Source organism: Megascapheus bottae, chromosome 3 (genome assembly GCF_031878675.1).
Source record: "Megascapheus bottae isolate mThoBot1 chromosome 3, mThoBot2.hap1, whole genome shotgun sequence".
Classification (NCBI taxonomy): Eukaryota; Metazoa; Chordata; class Mammalia; order Rodentia; family Geomyidae; genus Megascapheus; species Megascapheus bottae.
The window spans coordinates 31,732,738-31,748,541 of NC_143511.1; the positions used below are offsets into that span (position 1 = coordinate 31,732,738).

General features: G+C 38.2%; 1 protein-coding gene across 1 annotated transcript in view; it reads right to left on the reverse strand.

The window, feature by feature from the left end:
* Positions 1–15,804, reverse strand: part of LOC150065224 (contactin-associated protein-like 3) — a 55,605-nt gene that overhangs the window by 11,584 nt on the left and 28,217 nt on the right. The window contains 7 exon segments of the mRNA XM_090329340.1: positions 883–1,122; positions 2,413–2,631; positions 3,616–3,786; positions 5,315–5,442; positions 11,620–11,761; positions 12,729–12,926; positions 14,518–14,640. Coding sequence (XP_090185466.1) covers positions 883–1,122; positions 2,413–2,631; positions 3,616–3,786; positions 5,315–5,442; positions 11,620–11,761; positions 12,729–12,926; positions 14,518–14,640 — 1,221 coding nt within the window.

The following is a 15,804-nucleotide window of genomic DNA, read 5'->3' on the forward strand; positions in this document are numbered from 1 at the left end:
ATGATTGTTGTCCTTAATGTACTATGTTGTCTCTCATCTCCTTTGCTGTCCCTAGGTTATCTCATATTGGTATAGTATCTCCCTTTGTGATCTGATATATTGAATTTATTTGTATTTGGATATTTGAAATTTGATAGGAAAGGGGGGAAAACCAAGACAGGTGGGGGGTGTGGGGGGCGAGGGAAATGGGTACCAAGACATGTGAAAGGGTATCAATGTATGTGAATTAATGCACCTTCTATCTGGAAAATATCATGTAACCCTTTTACTAATTACAATAAAAAAAATAAAAAAAAAGATGCAACCAAAAAGGTGCTTTGGTTGGGCCCTGTGAATTAAGTAAAAGCTTGATATTCACCTTTCCCCACCCATCTTTGCATCTGTAGCTATACATCTGAGCTATTTTCTGGGCACATGCAGCAAATAACAAAAAGCAAACTGCCCCTCAAACAAGCAATGCCTTCTTAATTATTTTCTTAGAAGAAAACATCCAATCATTGGTCAGGAAACTTGTTCCTGATCTATTCCAGTGGTAAAGCAATGACAACTTTTCCAGAACTTCTCGACAAAGACTGTGACAGTGATCAACCAGGCCAGGTTCGTACACTGTTTTTAACTATGCCTAACTTTCAACCCTTGTCTCCAGTTCTCCCTTTTTAACCTGAAACAAAAGTCTGGACTATGGAAGACGGCTGAAGACACACTGAAGTACAATCTTCCCATCCTGCCATCTAATAAACTTCTTTCCTCCATGTCTCTTGATTTGGCACATAGGGTGGGTGGCCTGACCTAACTTGAGACTTCTGGACTTTAAGCCTGGGTTCTAAGAACCCAGTTTCAGCCACACTTCCATTAGCAGCTCCTCAGCTGCTCCGTTCTCACCTTGCGAGCAGAAGGGCCCATCATATGCAGAGGAGGTGCAGTCACACTCGACCCCCGCGTGTTTTTCTTGGCATCTCCCTGCATTGCGGCACAGATGTCCATAGCTGCTGCAGTGGCCTCCACACCCTGCCTCCACTCCCGGCGTCACCATGGCTCTTTCTTCCAGGTCTAAGGTGACCCCGTTCAACTGTAGGGACCTGATGCAGTCAAGGAAACCTCTCTGCCTGCTGGCTGTTCCCCCTACAAGGAAAGCACACCTGGTGGCTCCTGCTCCCCAAGTGCTGTCAGGATTTCACCTCCCTGTCCACCTGAGACCTTGAAGATATCCAAAATTATGATGCTCTCACAAAGTACTCAGAACAAATACAAACTTGTAAACAATTGATTGTGACAAAATATTAACACTTGCCAATGGGCCAGACATGGTGGAACACACCTGTAATCCTAGTCCTCAGGAGGCAAAGGAGAGAGGATCACAAGCTAGAGGCCGGCTAAGCATACACAGTGAGATTCTATTGCAGTAAATACATACATGCATATACAATGTAGCAGCATTGAATAAAATATTAACAAAAATGTGTTCTGAAAGTTGAACTTAGTAAATATTCACAAAGCACTTATAGTTATTTTTAAAATGATATTTTTTCAATTGTTTCTTTGTAAAAAGATCAAAAGGCATCACTGATGCCTTTTATACACTTTAAATTTATATACAATACATATGAATTGTATATATAAAACAACTGTTTTATGTAAGAATGAATTCTTTGAGCCAGGCACTGGTGGCTCACACTTGTAATCCTAGCTACTCAGGAGGCTGAGATCTGAGGTTCAAGGTTCAAAGTCATTCTGGACACAAATGTCTATGAGACTCTTATCTCCAATTAACTACCAGAAAACTGGAAGTGGCGCTGTGGCTCAAATGGGAGAGCTGAAGAGGTCAGGGATAGCACCCAGGCCCAGAGTTCAAGCCCCATGACTGACAAAAAAAAAAAACAAAAAACAAGAGTGAATTCACTGTTGGAAGGAATGACCAAACATAATGACCAAAAGTTTAAAGAGAAAGTCAGTCATGGAGACTCAGAGCTCAAGTAATAAAAGTGTAACACCAAGTGCTTAAGAGCAAAGAAAAATACTTACCGCGACATAACTTTAAGTCAGACTCTGTCTTTATCATAGATATTTTTTTCCTATGTCATAGAGTGCAGAGTGTGTCTCCCTTTGCACACCTGCACTTGATCTGCTAGAGTGTGCCTCTGCCTTTCTGCTTACCTGCTTGCTGACTCACTCAGTGTAGCACCACCAAGTTTTCTTACCATTGTAACTTGTCCAAAAATTCCTATTCAGTACCAAAGCCAAGGACCCCAGGTGGAGAATCCCCACTCCTAGGGGGAAACTTCACAACCTTCATCTGGAACCTGTGACAGTGCCCCAGTGGCCAGTATCATCGTATGCCATTGCTTCCGAGTTGGACTTTTTTTCTCAAGATCCTTCTGTGCACGGCTCAGTGATAAATGAAACAGCACTTACCCACGAAGAGCTGGCTGCTGAGCTGCAGGCGGATGGGCCCATGGGCTGGGGCAGGCTGCATCTTCCCAGGGATCTGGTCCACGTGGAGTGTGGCTTCTTTCACATTTCTCTCGGCCCTCACGTGGTGCCATCGATTGTCATGAAGGGGAGTGGGTGACCGCACGACGACTTCACAAGGTCCATTACCCACGTCAAAAGAGAAGACTACTTCTACAGGAGCTGGAAAGGAAGAGGTGCTCTTTTGATTTCAGAAGGGAGACAGTTCACGCTGAGAGTGCAGGAATGCACTATCAGAGCCAGCTCTTTAGGAAGACAGCAACACTACTGGGAGAATGCTGCTACTGAGATTTGGCTAGGAAGGCCAAATGCATTTTTACAGTGGAGGCAAAAATCTAAAACTGAACCTAAGACAGTATTTATTCTTTGCCACCTGAAGCTCTGAGTAATAAAGACATTTGGGCACACAAGAACATTAGCATGTTTTCTGGCTTCCTATGAACAAGTGATCTTACTTAACAGTTCAATAGTATATTTAAAGTTTCATATCATTTGGAAATGTGAAATTTTGACAGTCAGAAATTTAATTTCACATCATATATGCAAACTGAGTATTCAGCCAAGTAAGTTTCTAATTTAGTAAGCCATTCGTAGTTTTATTAGTTTGGTTTAGTCCCCTCACTGCATATGGAATTGAGGCAGCACTTAATTGGCACAGTCTGTTCTGTTTCATGAATGTTTCAGTGTCTGCTGTGGTTGGATAAGAGCTCCTCGAAGGACTACGTTCTATAGCTTGGTCCCAGGGTGGAGCTACTGGGTGGTAGTGGGATATTTAGGGGTAGAGTATAGGGTCAGATCTAAAAGTCATTTGAGGGTGCCCATGAAGGAGACTTCCTGTGTCTCTGTCTCCTGGCCCACACAGTGAACACACACAACCACCACCACAGGCCACTCCCCCGCAACCAAAGTCTATAAGGCTCCTATATTTTCCTGTGGATACTCCAGGGCCATAAGCCAAACTAAGCTTATTATATGTTAATAGACTCATTTTGTTTCTATAATGAAGATGACAAAAATCATACAATTCTTGTAGTAATAAAAATAATACTGGTAAGGAAATGCACAGTAAACGTAGAAATAAGACTGCCTACAGGATATTGCTCGTTACAGAATACCCCAGAGCTTCCCCAAGCATGGACCACTCACCCCGCAGCTCCAGCCGGATGAAGTCTGTGATCCCCAGGTTCTCTACAAACACCCCCGAGGAAGCTGATGTCTTAAAAAAGAAGGACAGATCGGCACTGAGCTCCCCACGCAAGGGGGGGAAATGAAGATAAGAAATCTCAGTACTGAAGGAGGCTGAATTCCAAAATGAATCTGGTTACAACCAAACAACAAAAAAAGACAAACATTGAGAAAAAGAAAACAAAGAGCAACTAGACTTCCTATTTCTAGTACCTGTTTTCACTCTTAACACATTACTTGTCTATGCAAGCCTCCTTGTTGTGGTTCTTCTGACTAAGTAACCATGACATGAATGTTCAAATAATGACTCCTTTGATGATTAAGATTTTAGACATTTGTGCTACTATGTAGAGGGACAGGCACTATGGAAATGATCTGCCTTTTCAAAACACAGTTTTCTTTTTAAGTTATAGAGAAAAATGACTTCAGAATGTACAACTATAAATCTTGACATATGCAATGAATCATGTAACCATTACAAAACTGAGATAAAGAGAAGCTCCATCATCCTGGACTCTCCCTCAGGCTATCTCCCTATAACCACATCCTCCAGCAATTCTCCCATCACTAGAGTTGCCTTTGTCCAACCATTAGGGGAGTGGTGTCATGGAGACTGTAATCTTTAAGATTTCCTTCTTTCATTTTGAGGGATACACAGATGGACGAATCTACCAATAACAATGGAAAAACTAAGAACCAACATTTGGATTTCAACACTGCGAAGTCACATTCATGGCCAATTTTATTCAAGAGGTTCCAGAAGAAGGAATATGTATATTTTATTTTACATGGAAGAGTTAGAATCATTAAAATCATTAAAATTTCTACAAGGTATTCATGAATAGGTATACCTAATGGATTCTGTTCTCTCATTTTCTCATTGTCTCTGGATTGGAGCAATCCTGCAGTGTGCTCTGTAATTAGCACATATTAAATATATACAGATTGATATGTACAGATTCCTTATTCAAATCTAAAATCTGAAGAGATCCAAAATTTGGAAACTTCCTGCATCTTGAAAGGATGTTACAAGTAGAAAAATCCCATACCTGGCCTCATGTGGAAGGTTGTCGTCAAAATGTGGACACACTAAAACCACTGTATAAAAGTACCTTCAGGCCACATGTATACGGAATATATAAACAATAGATGAATACATAAGATTCGTAATACATATAAGCTCTTTTATACTCTGTGTAAATTTATATAAATCTATAGGAATATAAATGTTATTTATATAGACATATAAACTATATTTTATGTAAATAAACTTAAAGTTTACACTTGATTCCCATCTGTATGAGTTTTCATAATGAATATACAAATATTCTAGGGTCTGAAAACTATCTGAAGTTCAAAATACTTCTGATCCAATCATTAAGGATAAGGGTTATCTATGCAAACCAAGTGCTATTTCAGATCAAGCCACTGGTTTGATAAATTGGTATAGTTAACAACTACAGAAATGAACCTTAACTCAGAGATAATCTGAATTCTCTCACCTTTTTTCTCAGTTGTAATTAAATATATTTCTTTTTTTCTATGTTAACATACTCCCAATTAAATGTGATGGTGATTTTATGAACGTGTAAAATTAAACTTCTCATGAAACACTGACATACATTCATGGGAATCAAGGGACCTCTTTTGCCATACTTACTGTCCCCTTGGCAGTGCAGAGGCCCCACGGAGTAAGCTGCTTCATAGTGTGGTCTGTCTGTGTCAGTCATCACAACCTGAGTGACCGGTAGGTACTGCTTACGGGAGAGGACTACTGTGGCACGGGTCCTAAGCAACAAATACAACCACCTTAACATTATTCTGAATAGAACCCAGATGAAGAGCCTTTTATCAATACTCAAGAAGAGATCACTAAACCTACAAATGACACACCTAGGCATGGGCTCTATGAGCTCATCTGAGGGCCCAAGGCTGCTGCTGGTGTACCTGACCATGAAAAACGGAGCAGGCCCCAGAATGTGCTGGAAGCGCAGGTGTGAGATTACATTTTCAATGCATTTAAGTAGTTCACTAGCTGTAATTCTCATGAAACACTGACACATTCAAGTCTTATTTGCATATATGCAAGCCTTTATGCTTTGCACATACCAGAACAATTCACCTTCAAAACAAAATTCAACACAAAACAAAAAGAAACACATGACTAACAATATTTAGGATTTTCAATTCTCAAATTTTTATCACAGTCATCCCTTATCATTGTTTTTACTTCCTGCATTTTGGTGCCCCTGGGTAATATTTGTCTAAATATAATATTAGTACTAATATAATATTAATATTGGTATTATTTGCTGAAAGTCTTAAAATTGATCTCCAGGAGCTATGACGGACAGAAAAGATTCTATATTAAAGTTTTAAGAATTTCTATTATAGTTATTATGATATTCATTTATACATTGAGATCATATACTTTAAAACCACAAAGCACTAATTCAAACATGACGCGAAGATATGGTATAATGAACTTAAAATTAACAAGTGGGCAGTGCATTGGGCTTATTTTTCAATGATTGTCAGCACCCATATTTTCTATTTGCCACTGTGTGTTGAAATGTGAAAATTAAAACACCACCACTAGGAGATGTTGTAAATAATAATAGTGGTGGCAATAATATCAGTATAAGTAACTATACCAAAAATATTAATATTTGTTTATAATGTAGTCAAAAAACATCCATATGATATCAATTCTTATAAAAGATTTTTGAGTTTTGCTTTATAAAACAGTGGGTAACAAGCTTACAAAAGTGTGTTTATAAGGAAAGTATGTACACCACCTTTCTGTGTCTCCACAAACCAGGAATAAACATGAAGGTATGTCTCTACAAAAGAAATACAGGGGGCCAGGAGTTTGGCCTAGTGGTTAAAGTGCTTGCCTAGCATGCACGAAGAACCGGGTTCGATTCCTTGGTACCACATATAGGAAAAAGCCGGAAGTGGTGCTGAGGCTCAAGTGGTAGAGCTCTAGCCTTGAGAAAGTCCAAGGACAGTGCTCAGGCCCTGAGCTCAAGCCCAGGACTGGCAAAAAAAAGAAAAAAGAAAAAAGAAATACAGGCACCGGGGGACAGTGGCTCATGCCTGTAATCCTAGCTATGCAGGTGTCGGGGTTTTTAGCACTCTTTGCCTCCTGACCAGCAGGAAGGGCAAAGAGAACACGCCCCGACTAAGACAAGACCGAGAAAGGATAGGGCTGGCTGGCTGCCGCCTTCACCCAGCCCTCCCTTCTCCAGAGGGAAGACACAGATGCGCCAGGGAGAATGTCACAGCAGACTCCTTTAATGGGAAGATACCAGGGGCTAAAGTAAGAAGCAGGAATCTATTAACATAAAAGTAGGCAGGACAGGGGGAGGTAGGTGAGGTCAGAGAGGGCTGCGGGCCAATCCATGGGTTCGAGGTAGCCTTATTTTACATCACAAACCATAGCCAAACCTCCCAACCAGGACACAGGCAGGTTGGATCTCCAAAACCAGGAAGTGAGCACTGGGCCATGAGGTAGGCCTTTTACCCTTGATGTGACGTGCCCCACATGCAGGAAGCTGAGATCTAAGAATCATGGTTCAAAGCCAGCGCGAGCACAAAAATCTGTGATTTGAAGCTGTGCTGTGGCTCAAGTAGTAGAGTGCTAATGCTGAGCTGAAAAGCCCAGGGACAGTGCCCAGGCCTAGGCCCAGAGTTCAAGTCCCATGGCTGACCAAAAGAAAAAAAAAAACTACAGGCAAGTTAGTATACCAGCTGAGGCTATCACCCAGGGGATACTATTATTTCATTACTTCCAGTCAGCACAATTTACTTCTCTTTCCTCATCTTCTTTCTTCCATATGTATTCATCTTCATATTCTATTCTATTCTATTTATTTATTTATTTATTGCCAGTCTTGAGGCTTGAACTCAGAGCCTGGGCACTGTCCTTGAGTGCCCCACTTCCCTTTATTTTTTTTCTACACAATTTTAACTCAACTAAAAAGAAATATTATGTTTTACTTTTATTAACTTTTTCTTGCCTCTAAAATTTTCCATTTGTTTATTTTTTACAAATTTTTAGACTGATTGCTTATTTTACCGTTTTATTAATAGTATTTCTTGTATACTACTGATCCCCAAATATAGTATCCTTTCTCCACAATAATTGAACTATATCCCCTGCAAACTATTAAGAAAACTATGCTGTACTATACTCAAAAATATCATATAAGAATGTTAATCTTTTTAAAAATCATAACTGATAGGTATAAACAATATTGTCAATTTTTCTCTATACAAATACCTATTTTGGTTAGCTGTTATGTGGGCATTAGATCTAAACAATGCAAGAGTGATGACTGAATATTCAGGTATTTCTGATCATTGACATGAATTTGGACATAGAAATATTTCCATATAGACATATAGGTTTATGATAGGATATATATTCTACAGACATATACTGATATATAGATCAATATGTATCTATGACATGCAAAGATTCAGCTTAACTGTAATTATGCTCTTAAATTTATGTGTCAATGATTGCATATAGAGATTTTTCTTGAATACTTGACTATAAAACATGACATTTGAAATATAATGTTTAAACTCAGTTTTAATAAAAAAAAGTTTTATTAAAAATATATTCACAAATGATTATATACAAATAAACAGAAAAAGGAAATGAAGTCAATGTAAGACATGAAAAGGGAATTCAATGATTATATTAAAATACCACAAAGAATTTCTGGGAACTGAAGCCCTAGGGATAAAAAGTTCTACAAGTGAAATAAAATATACAATTGAGTCAAGTGCTGTTGGCTCACTTCTATAATCTTGGATGCTCAAGGTGCTGATATCTGAGGAGTGAAGTTCAAGGCTAGCCTGAACAGGAAAGTCTGTAAGACTCTTATCTCCAATAAACTCTCCCCAAAATAAACTGGAAGTGAAGCTGTAGCTCAAATGGTAGAGAGGAAAAAAAGCTCAGGGACAGCACCCAGGCCCTGAATTCAAACAGTAATAACAACAAAATACAGTTGAAAACCTCTTAACTGGAGTAATCAAACAAAAGGCAAGATATCAGGCTTGAAGATATAGTAGTCAAATCAAAAGAAGATAAAAATAAAGAAAAAAGCATAAAAATATAAAAGGAATGTGCAGAAATCCTAGACTTCTATGAAAAGGCCAAATCTATGGGCTTGGACATAGAAGAGGAGAGGTCAATTCATAGAAAGGAAACATATTCATTAAAGTAACAGCAGAAAACTTACCAGATCTTGAGAAAGAGAAGCTCAGCAAGGTACAGGAGTCTTTGAGATTACCAGCCAGAATAGAACCAACCTATCCACAAACATTGTAATGCACTAAACAGGGAACAAGGAAAGAATCCTGAAAACTTTTAGAGACACATCCCAAATCACTAGCAATGAACAATTCATCAGAATAACAGCAGATCCTCAAAAGAAACCTTAAAGAAAGGAAGGACTTAGAATAATATATTTCAAACCTTAAAAGTTAACCATGGGCAAGTTAAATGCTGGGCACAGTGGCTCACGCCTGTAATCCTACCTACTCGGGAGACTGAGATCTAAGCCAGTCTGGGCATTAAAAAGTCCCTGAAACTCTTATCTCCAATTAATCACCAGAAAACAGGAAGTGGTGCTGTGGCTCAAGGGGTAGGACAAGTAGCCTTGAGATGAAGAGCTCAGGGACAATGCCCAGTCCCAGAGTTAAGTCCCACAACCAACAAAAAGAAAAAGAAAAGAAGTTAACCACAAAAAAAGTTAACCACATTCAATTGAGACTAATTCTATCATTCATATCTGAAGCAAGTAAAAGCCTTCCATAATAAATATAAAGGTATTTATGACCACTAAATCCACATTGCAGAAGATACTCAAAGGAATCTTATACATAAATTAGGGAGGAAACATGAAATTTTTCATGTAAATCTAAAAATAGGGGAGAAAAATTTCACCATGTAAGTCTATAATCATATAGAGTAGCAAAGAATCTTACACAAAAACAGAAAAGCAGAAATTACTACCTACCTTTCAATATTATATTCAATGGTAATGATTTCAACTCCTTAATAAAAAAAGACATAAAATGGCAAATTGACAATAAAAAGCAAGACCTAGGCCAGGAGTTTGGCCTAGTGGTAGAGTGCTTGCCTAGCATGCACAAAGACCTGGGTTCAATTCCTCAGGACCACATACATAGAAAAAAAGCTGGAAGTAGTGCTATGGCTCTAATGGTAGAACACTAGCCTTGAGAAAGCCCAAGGATAATGTTCAGGCCCTGAGTTCCTGAGTTCAAGACCCAGGACTGGCAAAAAAAAAAAAGATTTGACCATTTCTTGTCTACAATAATTGCATCTTACTGAGAAATCTCATGCAATATTTTAGGGAAGAAGGGTAGACAAGTAACTGGACCACAAAAGCAAGTAGCTATATTCATGTCTAGAAACACAGACTTCAAACCATTATTACTCAGAAGAGACCAATACGGTAATTTCGTATTACCAAATGCTAAATGTGTTATTAGTAATCAAAAGAAAATAATCATTGCTAACATATGTGTCAAATGTTGGTGTGCCCAATTATGTTAAACTAACACTACTGGACTTGAAAACCTCAGATAGAAGTGCCTAGACCCAGAGTCCAAGCCCCATGGCCAACAAAAAACAACAACAACGAAAATCTCAGACAGACTCCAACACAAGGATAGTAGGAGTAGTTGATACATGACTCTCACTAATAGATAGGCCACCTAGCCCTCACTGACAAAAATCACAAAGAAACTTCAGAATTAAATGGCAGGCCATACCAAGACATGTGAAAGGGTATCAATGTATGTGAATTAATGCACCTTCTATCTGGCAAATATCATGTAACCCTTTTATTAATTACAATAAAAAAAATAAATGACAGGCCAAACTTAACAGACATGTGCAGAGTATTTTACCAGGAGCTATACAATACACACTTTTCTAACGGTCCATGGAATTTTCTCCACATTAGATAATCTTTCATGACACAAAACAAGTTTTACAAAATATAAGAATACTGAAATAATTCTGTATTTTTATCAAAACACAATGAAATAAAACTGGAACTTAACAACAACCAAAAGCACAGAATATATTCAAACACATGGAGTCTGAACAACACTTTGTTGACTTATGAGTTGAAGAAAAGAGGTGAAATCCAGAAGTTCTAGTATCTAATGAAAATGAGAACAAAACCTACTAGAATCACTGAAGCACAGCAAAGGCAAAGCTAAGAGGAAAATTTCGAGCTATAAGAGCCTACCTAAAGATTTAAATATACAAAAGCAGTATCTCAAATAAATACCCTAGTGATACACCTCAAACTCCTAGAAAAAATATGAACTAGCAAAATCCAAAACCAGCTGACAGAAAAGGAATAGTAAAGATTAGGGCAAAAAGAGAAAAACATAAAAGGGATTCACACAGGGAATGAATAAGTCAAATTGGCCTTATTTGCAAATGACACAACTCTATACTTACGAGACATTAAAGAATCCACCAAAAAAATGTCTTAGATCTGCTAAATCTCTATGACAATGTAGCAGGATATAAAAATCAACATTCAAAAATCAGTATTTTTAATACACTAACAGACTAAGAAAATAAAAACCTAAGTATAAACTTCCAAAGGAAGTAAAGGACTTCTATGACAAAAGCTATTAAAGCTTGAAGATACTGCAAGAAAGAAAGCCCTCCCATGCTCAGACTGCAGAATTAATATAACAAAAATGGCTAAATCTGCTGATTAAGCAATGTAGAGATCCAATGCAGTTCCATAATTCTTCACAGAAACAGAAAAATCAATTTTGAAATTCAATGGGAGCATGAAAGATCATAATGGAAAAAGGTAATGCTGAGGCCATCACAATACCTAACTGCAAAGTGGTAAGAAAATTACAGTTTACATAGCGAAATCCCATAGAACTCACCATTCATTCCAGTCATCATCACAGGTGCATTGACATCCGATATTAATGTGGTTGCCCTCAGATCCACAAATACATTTTTGAGCATCAGGCAGAGAACCTGTCTCACTGGTACTTCCAACCTGCCAGGTCACTGGGGTTCCGCCTGAAAGACAAGAGTGAGGAATGTGAAATTAGTAACATCCAAAACTCTCCTAGCAGAGGATTACAATAGCTCAAACCCTAGATACATAAGGCCATAGAGGATGAGGCCAAATGAATGGACCTCTAGGACATGGAAACAAGAGCTTAATTATAAGTGACTGCTACTCTTTATGTGTCATGTTTTTCTCCCTTCTCTTGTGTTACCTTTGGTTAATCTCATATTGTTATTGTATCTACTTTGTTACCTGGTATATTATATAGACGTTTACGTGTTTATTTGAAATAGGAGGGGAAAAATGAGGGGAGGGAGTGGGGGAAGGGAAATGGGGACAAAAACATAAGAAGGGATATCAATGTGTGAGAAGTAATGCACCCTCTATCTGGCAAATAGACCCCCTATATACACTGAAATAAAAAAAAAAGAAGAAAAAAAAGGAAAAAAAGAGTGAGGAATGTGACACCTATAATATATATACAGTATAGATCTTAAACAGCATATACATATCTAATATATACTATATATGGTACATGTATATTGTATATATATGTGTATATACACTATATATACATATATAGTGCAAGTATATACCATATATTATATATAGATGCATATTATAAATACACTACATTATTGTTATTGTAAAGGTAATATACAGTTCGATAATGCCATCCCTTCCCTCACTCCCAGTTTTTCCTCCTACCCCCCTCCATAAGTTGTATAGTTCATTTTCAACCTAGTGTCTAGTGAGTATCACTGCTGTATTTATTCCAAGGGCCTAATAAGGAGGCCATTATTGCTTAGGTGAGATTGAGAACAGACTTCAGATCACTCACAGCTTTGAACAAAAAATAGCACCTACTGGCCTTGCTCTTCACCCTATGAGAAAATATCTATCTATCTTTCAGTTATGCCTACTGCAAATTCTACAGAGTACAAATGGTAGAGTCTACAAAGGCTCATTGCTTACCATGGTGCTCTGAGAACCTGGGCTTCTTGCAGGGGAAAGTCAGTTCCTGCTCGCAGTGGTCTGCATGGTTGACTATGGCCTGCAGCTGGTCCATGCTGGCCCTATAGTTAAAATGCACTAGCTGTAGGCTATCTCCCTGTGAGCATTTGGCTCTGACTAAGTGGGATTCATTATGCTGTACTGAGGTCCACACAGTATCTGGTGGGCAGAAATTGGGTTGGAACAAAGAAAGGATATCAAAACTAGGTTGAAATGGTTAAGAGAAACATCTCTCATTTGAATTGGTTAAAAAACATAGAAATAGATCTGAGCCTATTGTTCCCTGCTATAATCCTAGCTATTCAGAAGGCTGAGTCCTACATAATTATGAAAAATTATATATTATATATAATTGTATTGATGTAATAGATAATTATAGTTTACCATATATTTATCTATATATGCATAGTATAGTTATACATTTATATTTATATAAATATATATGTGTATATAGAAATATAAAGTATATATTTCTATAATACATAATCATATATACTGTTATTTATTTATTGTATATTACATGTAATATAAATATATTTATTGCATTAATATATTGGTTGTATTATATTAATTATATAATTTTATGTATATATATAAATATACGTATATATTATGCATTTGTGGTAGAAGGGACTCAAATTCAAACCAAGGCTTCATGCATGCTAATTAAGCATTTCACTAATGAGTAACATATCCAGCCCTTTTGAAGGGAGCCCAAATGATGGCCTGAACTTGGGGCGTGGGCACAGTCCCTTAGCTTTTTTGCTCAAGAATGGTGCTCTATTATGGTGCCACAGCTCCACTTCTGGTTTTCTGCTGGTTAACTGGAGATAAAACTCTCAAAAACTTTCCTGCCCTGGCTGGCTTTGAATCTTGATCCTCAGATGTAGCCTCCTGATTCACTAGGAATACATTTGTGAAGCACTGGTACCAGTGCTAAAATATTGAGTAGTGGGGTGACAGCCACTCATTTATAGTTAAGATAGTGAAACAATGTGGACATTTGTGCATCTAATTAAGTATTTCTGGCAATAACCACTACTACTGAATCTTTGGAAGTTCTGCTGACAGATTTCGACATACTTCTGTTAAATCGATTGGCTGTGGGGAGGCCTTTAGGAAAGAAATGGTGTTAATTAAAACATATTTCACAATGTTTATAAGTGAAGAAAACCATACTGCCTTTTGTGATTCCTCCACCCGAACTGGTATATTTTGCCTGACTCTTCTTCTATACCATGTGTGCATCAAGGGTCACATCTAACAGCTCCCCTGCACACAGAGTCTTAATGTACCCCATCCAAACACAGATCCAGGGACAAGAACTTCAAGAGGTGGTGGAAGAATACTGATTGAAACTCTATGAAGGGCACTATCACAAAACTCAGGAAAACTAGCAAGAATAGGGCAAACTGAGTGATGAGGATTGGTGCCCATTTTTTTATTCAGGATACCAGAAAACAGATCCTGAGGGAGGCTGTTGGAATTTCTATAGAAGCTTAAGTGTATAGGTTATTTTTTTAATGACATTTTCCCTGTAATTGTATTACAGGGGAAATGTAACTGCATTACAACGATTTCACAGAACAACAAATAAACAAATAAGCTTGGCGTTAGTGTTTATAATTATTTATTCTGTGCACCCTTTGCATTTCTTCTATCAAATAGAACCAAGATAACCATCATTTTGCTGCTGCACACAGCACGCCTTACAGGAATTTAACTATTGTAGCATAGCTTATTAGCTAACCTGTCATGTTGCAGTACACCAGAGCTGGTCCCAGGGGGCCACTTCCATCTGAGTCAATGTAGTAGAGTCCTGAAGAGTCTTCTTCTCGGTATTTATGGGCTTCACAAGACTGCTCATATAGAGCTGCAGAGAACACCATTGGTCATATAGAAGCCATCATGGGATGGATGGCTCCACTGTTAACTACCCAATATCCCATCTCCCCACCACATGATGCCATGCTGCACTGTTCTGCCTGAGTCTCAGCTTCCCCACATCACATCAGGTAGCTGAAGTTCTAAGCACAGTTAGATATTAAGAGGCATCTGCATGAAAACCATAAATTGGGATAATATATAGCCCTGCTGCTTAGACTTTGGCCAAATCTTTACCCTAAGGTTTCTGTGAAGTCCAGTCTCTTCCAAAAAAAAGATTTACATGGTAAATTCTGACTGGGGATGGCGGAAAGCTGCTCCTGATGTGTTTAGTGGATAAGCTGCTCCCTCTAGTCTGCCGAGGGTTTCTCATGGAACCCACATCACTGGAGACTCTGGGATGTCTTCCCAAAACCCATACTAGCTGTCCTGGGATTCTGTGCCAAAAAAAAAAGTGGCTATGACTTTTTCTGACTATGACTTATGACTATCCATGCTCTTCTTTGACTTCAGTTTATGTGGACTAAAATTAACTCACATTCTTGAAGATGCAATATATTTCCCTAGGAGAAGAAACTAAAGAAAGCTGACACATAAAGTTCTTCCTCTAAAGATGCAGGGAGAGAAGAGGTGCTGGTCCTTACAAGAGCAGGACTTCGGTGTCACATTGCTCATACTTGCTAGTGACTAGTTGTGAATAAAGTCTTGTTAGTTTGAACATTGACCAGTAGCCTGGTCCCTGACAGCCCTGGCTCTGGTTTTGTGATCAAGCTGCAATACCCAGAGCAGCTGCTTCAGCTTCCTCCTCCCTCAAGCACAGTGTAGGTAGTAACTCTTCTCTCTTTTGAGTTTTAAGGATTTATGAAGCTAAAACATGCCAAGAACTAGAATCCTGCAGACATACTGAAACTTCTCAGCATATGTTAATTCTTATCATCACTACCAGCACCTAGGTTAAACAAGACCTGAAACTTTACCTGGTTTCTTGCTATCTAGAACTGCTACTAGGATAGTACCTAGCTGCTCACACATCATTTTACTTTGGAAGACAAAAATTCAGAGCTTTTTTTTTTTTTTTGCTATAGCTCATTTTCCCTTTACCTGTTCTTTTTCTTTGGTGTTCTATATTTTGTATTATATATTATTGCAACCT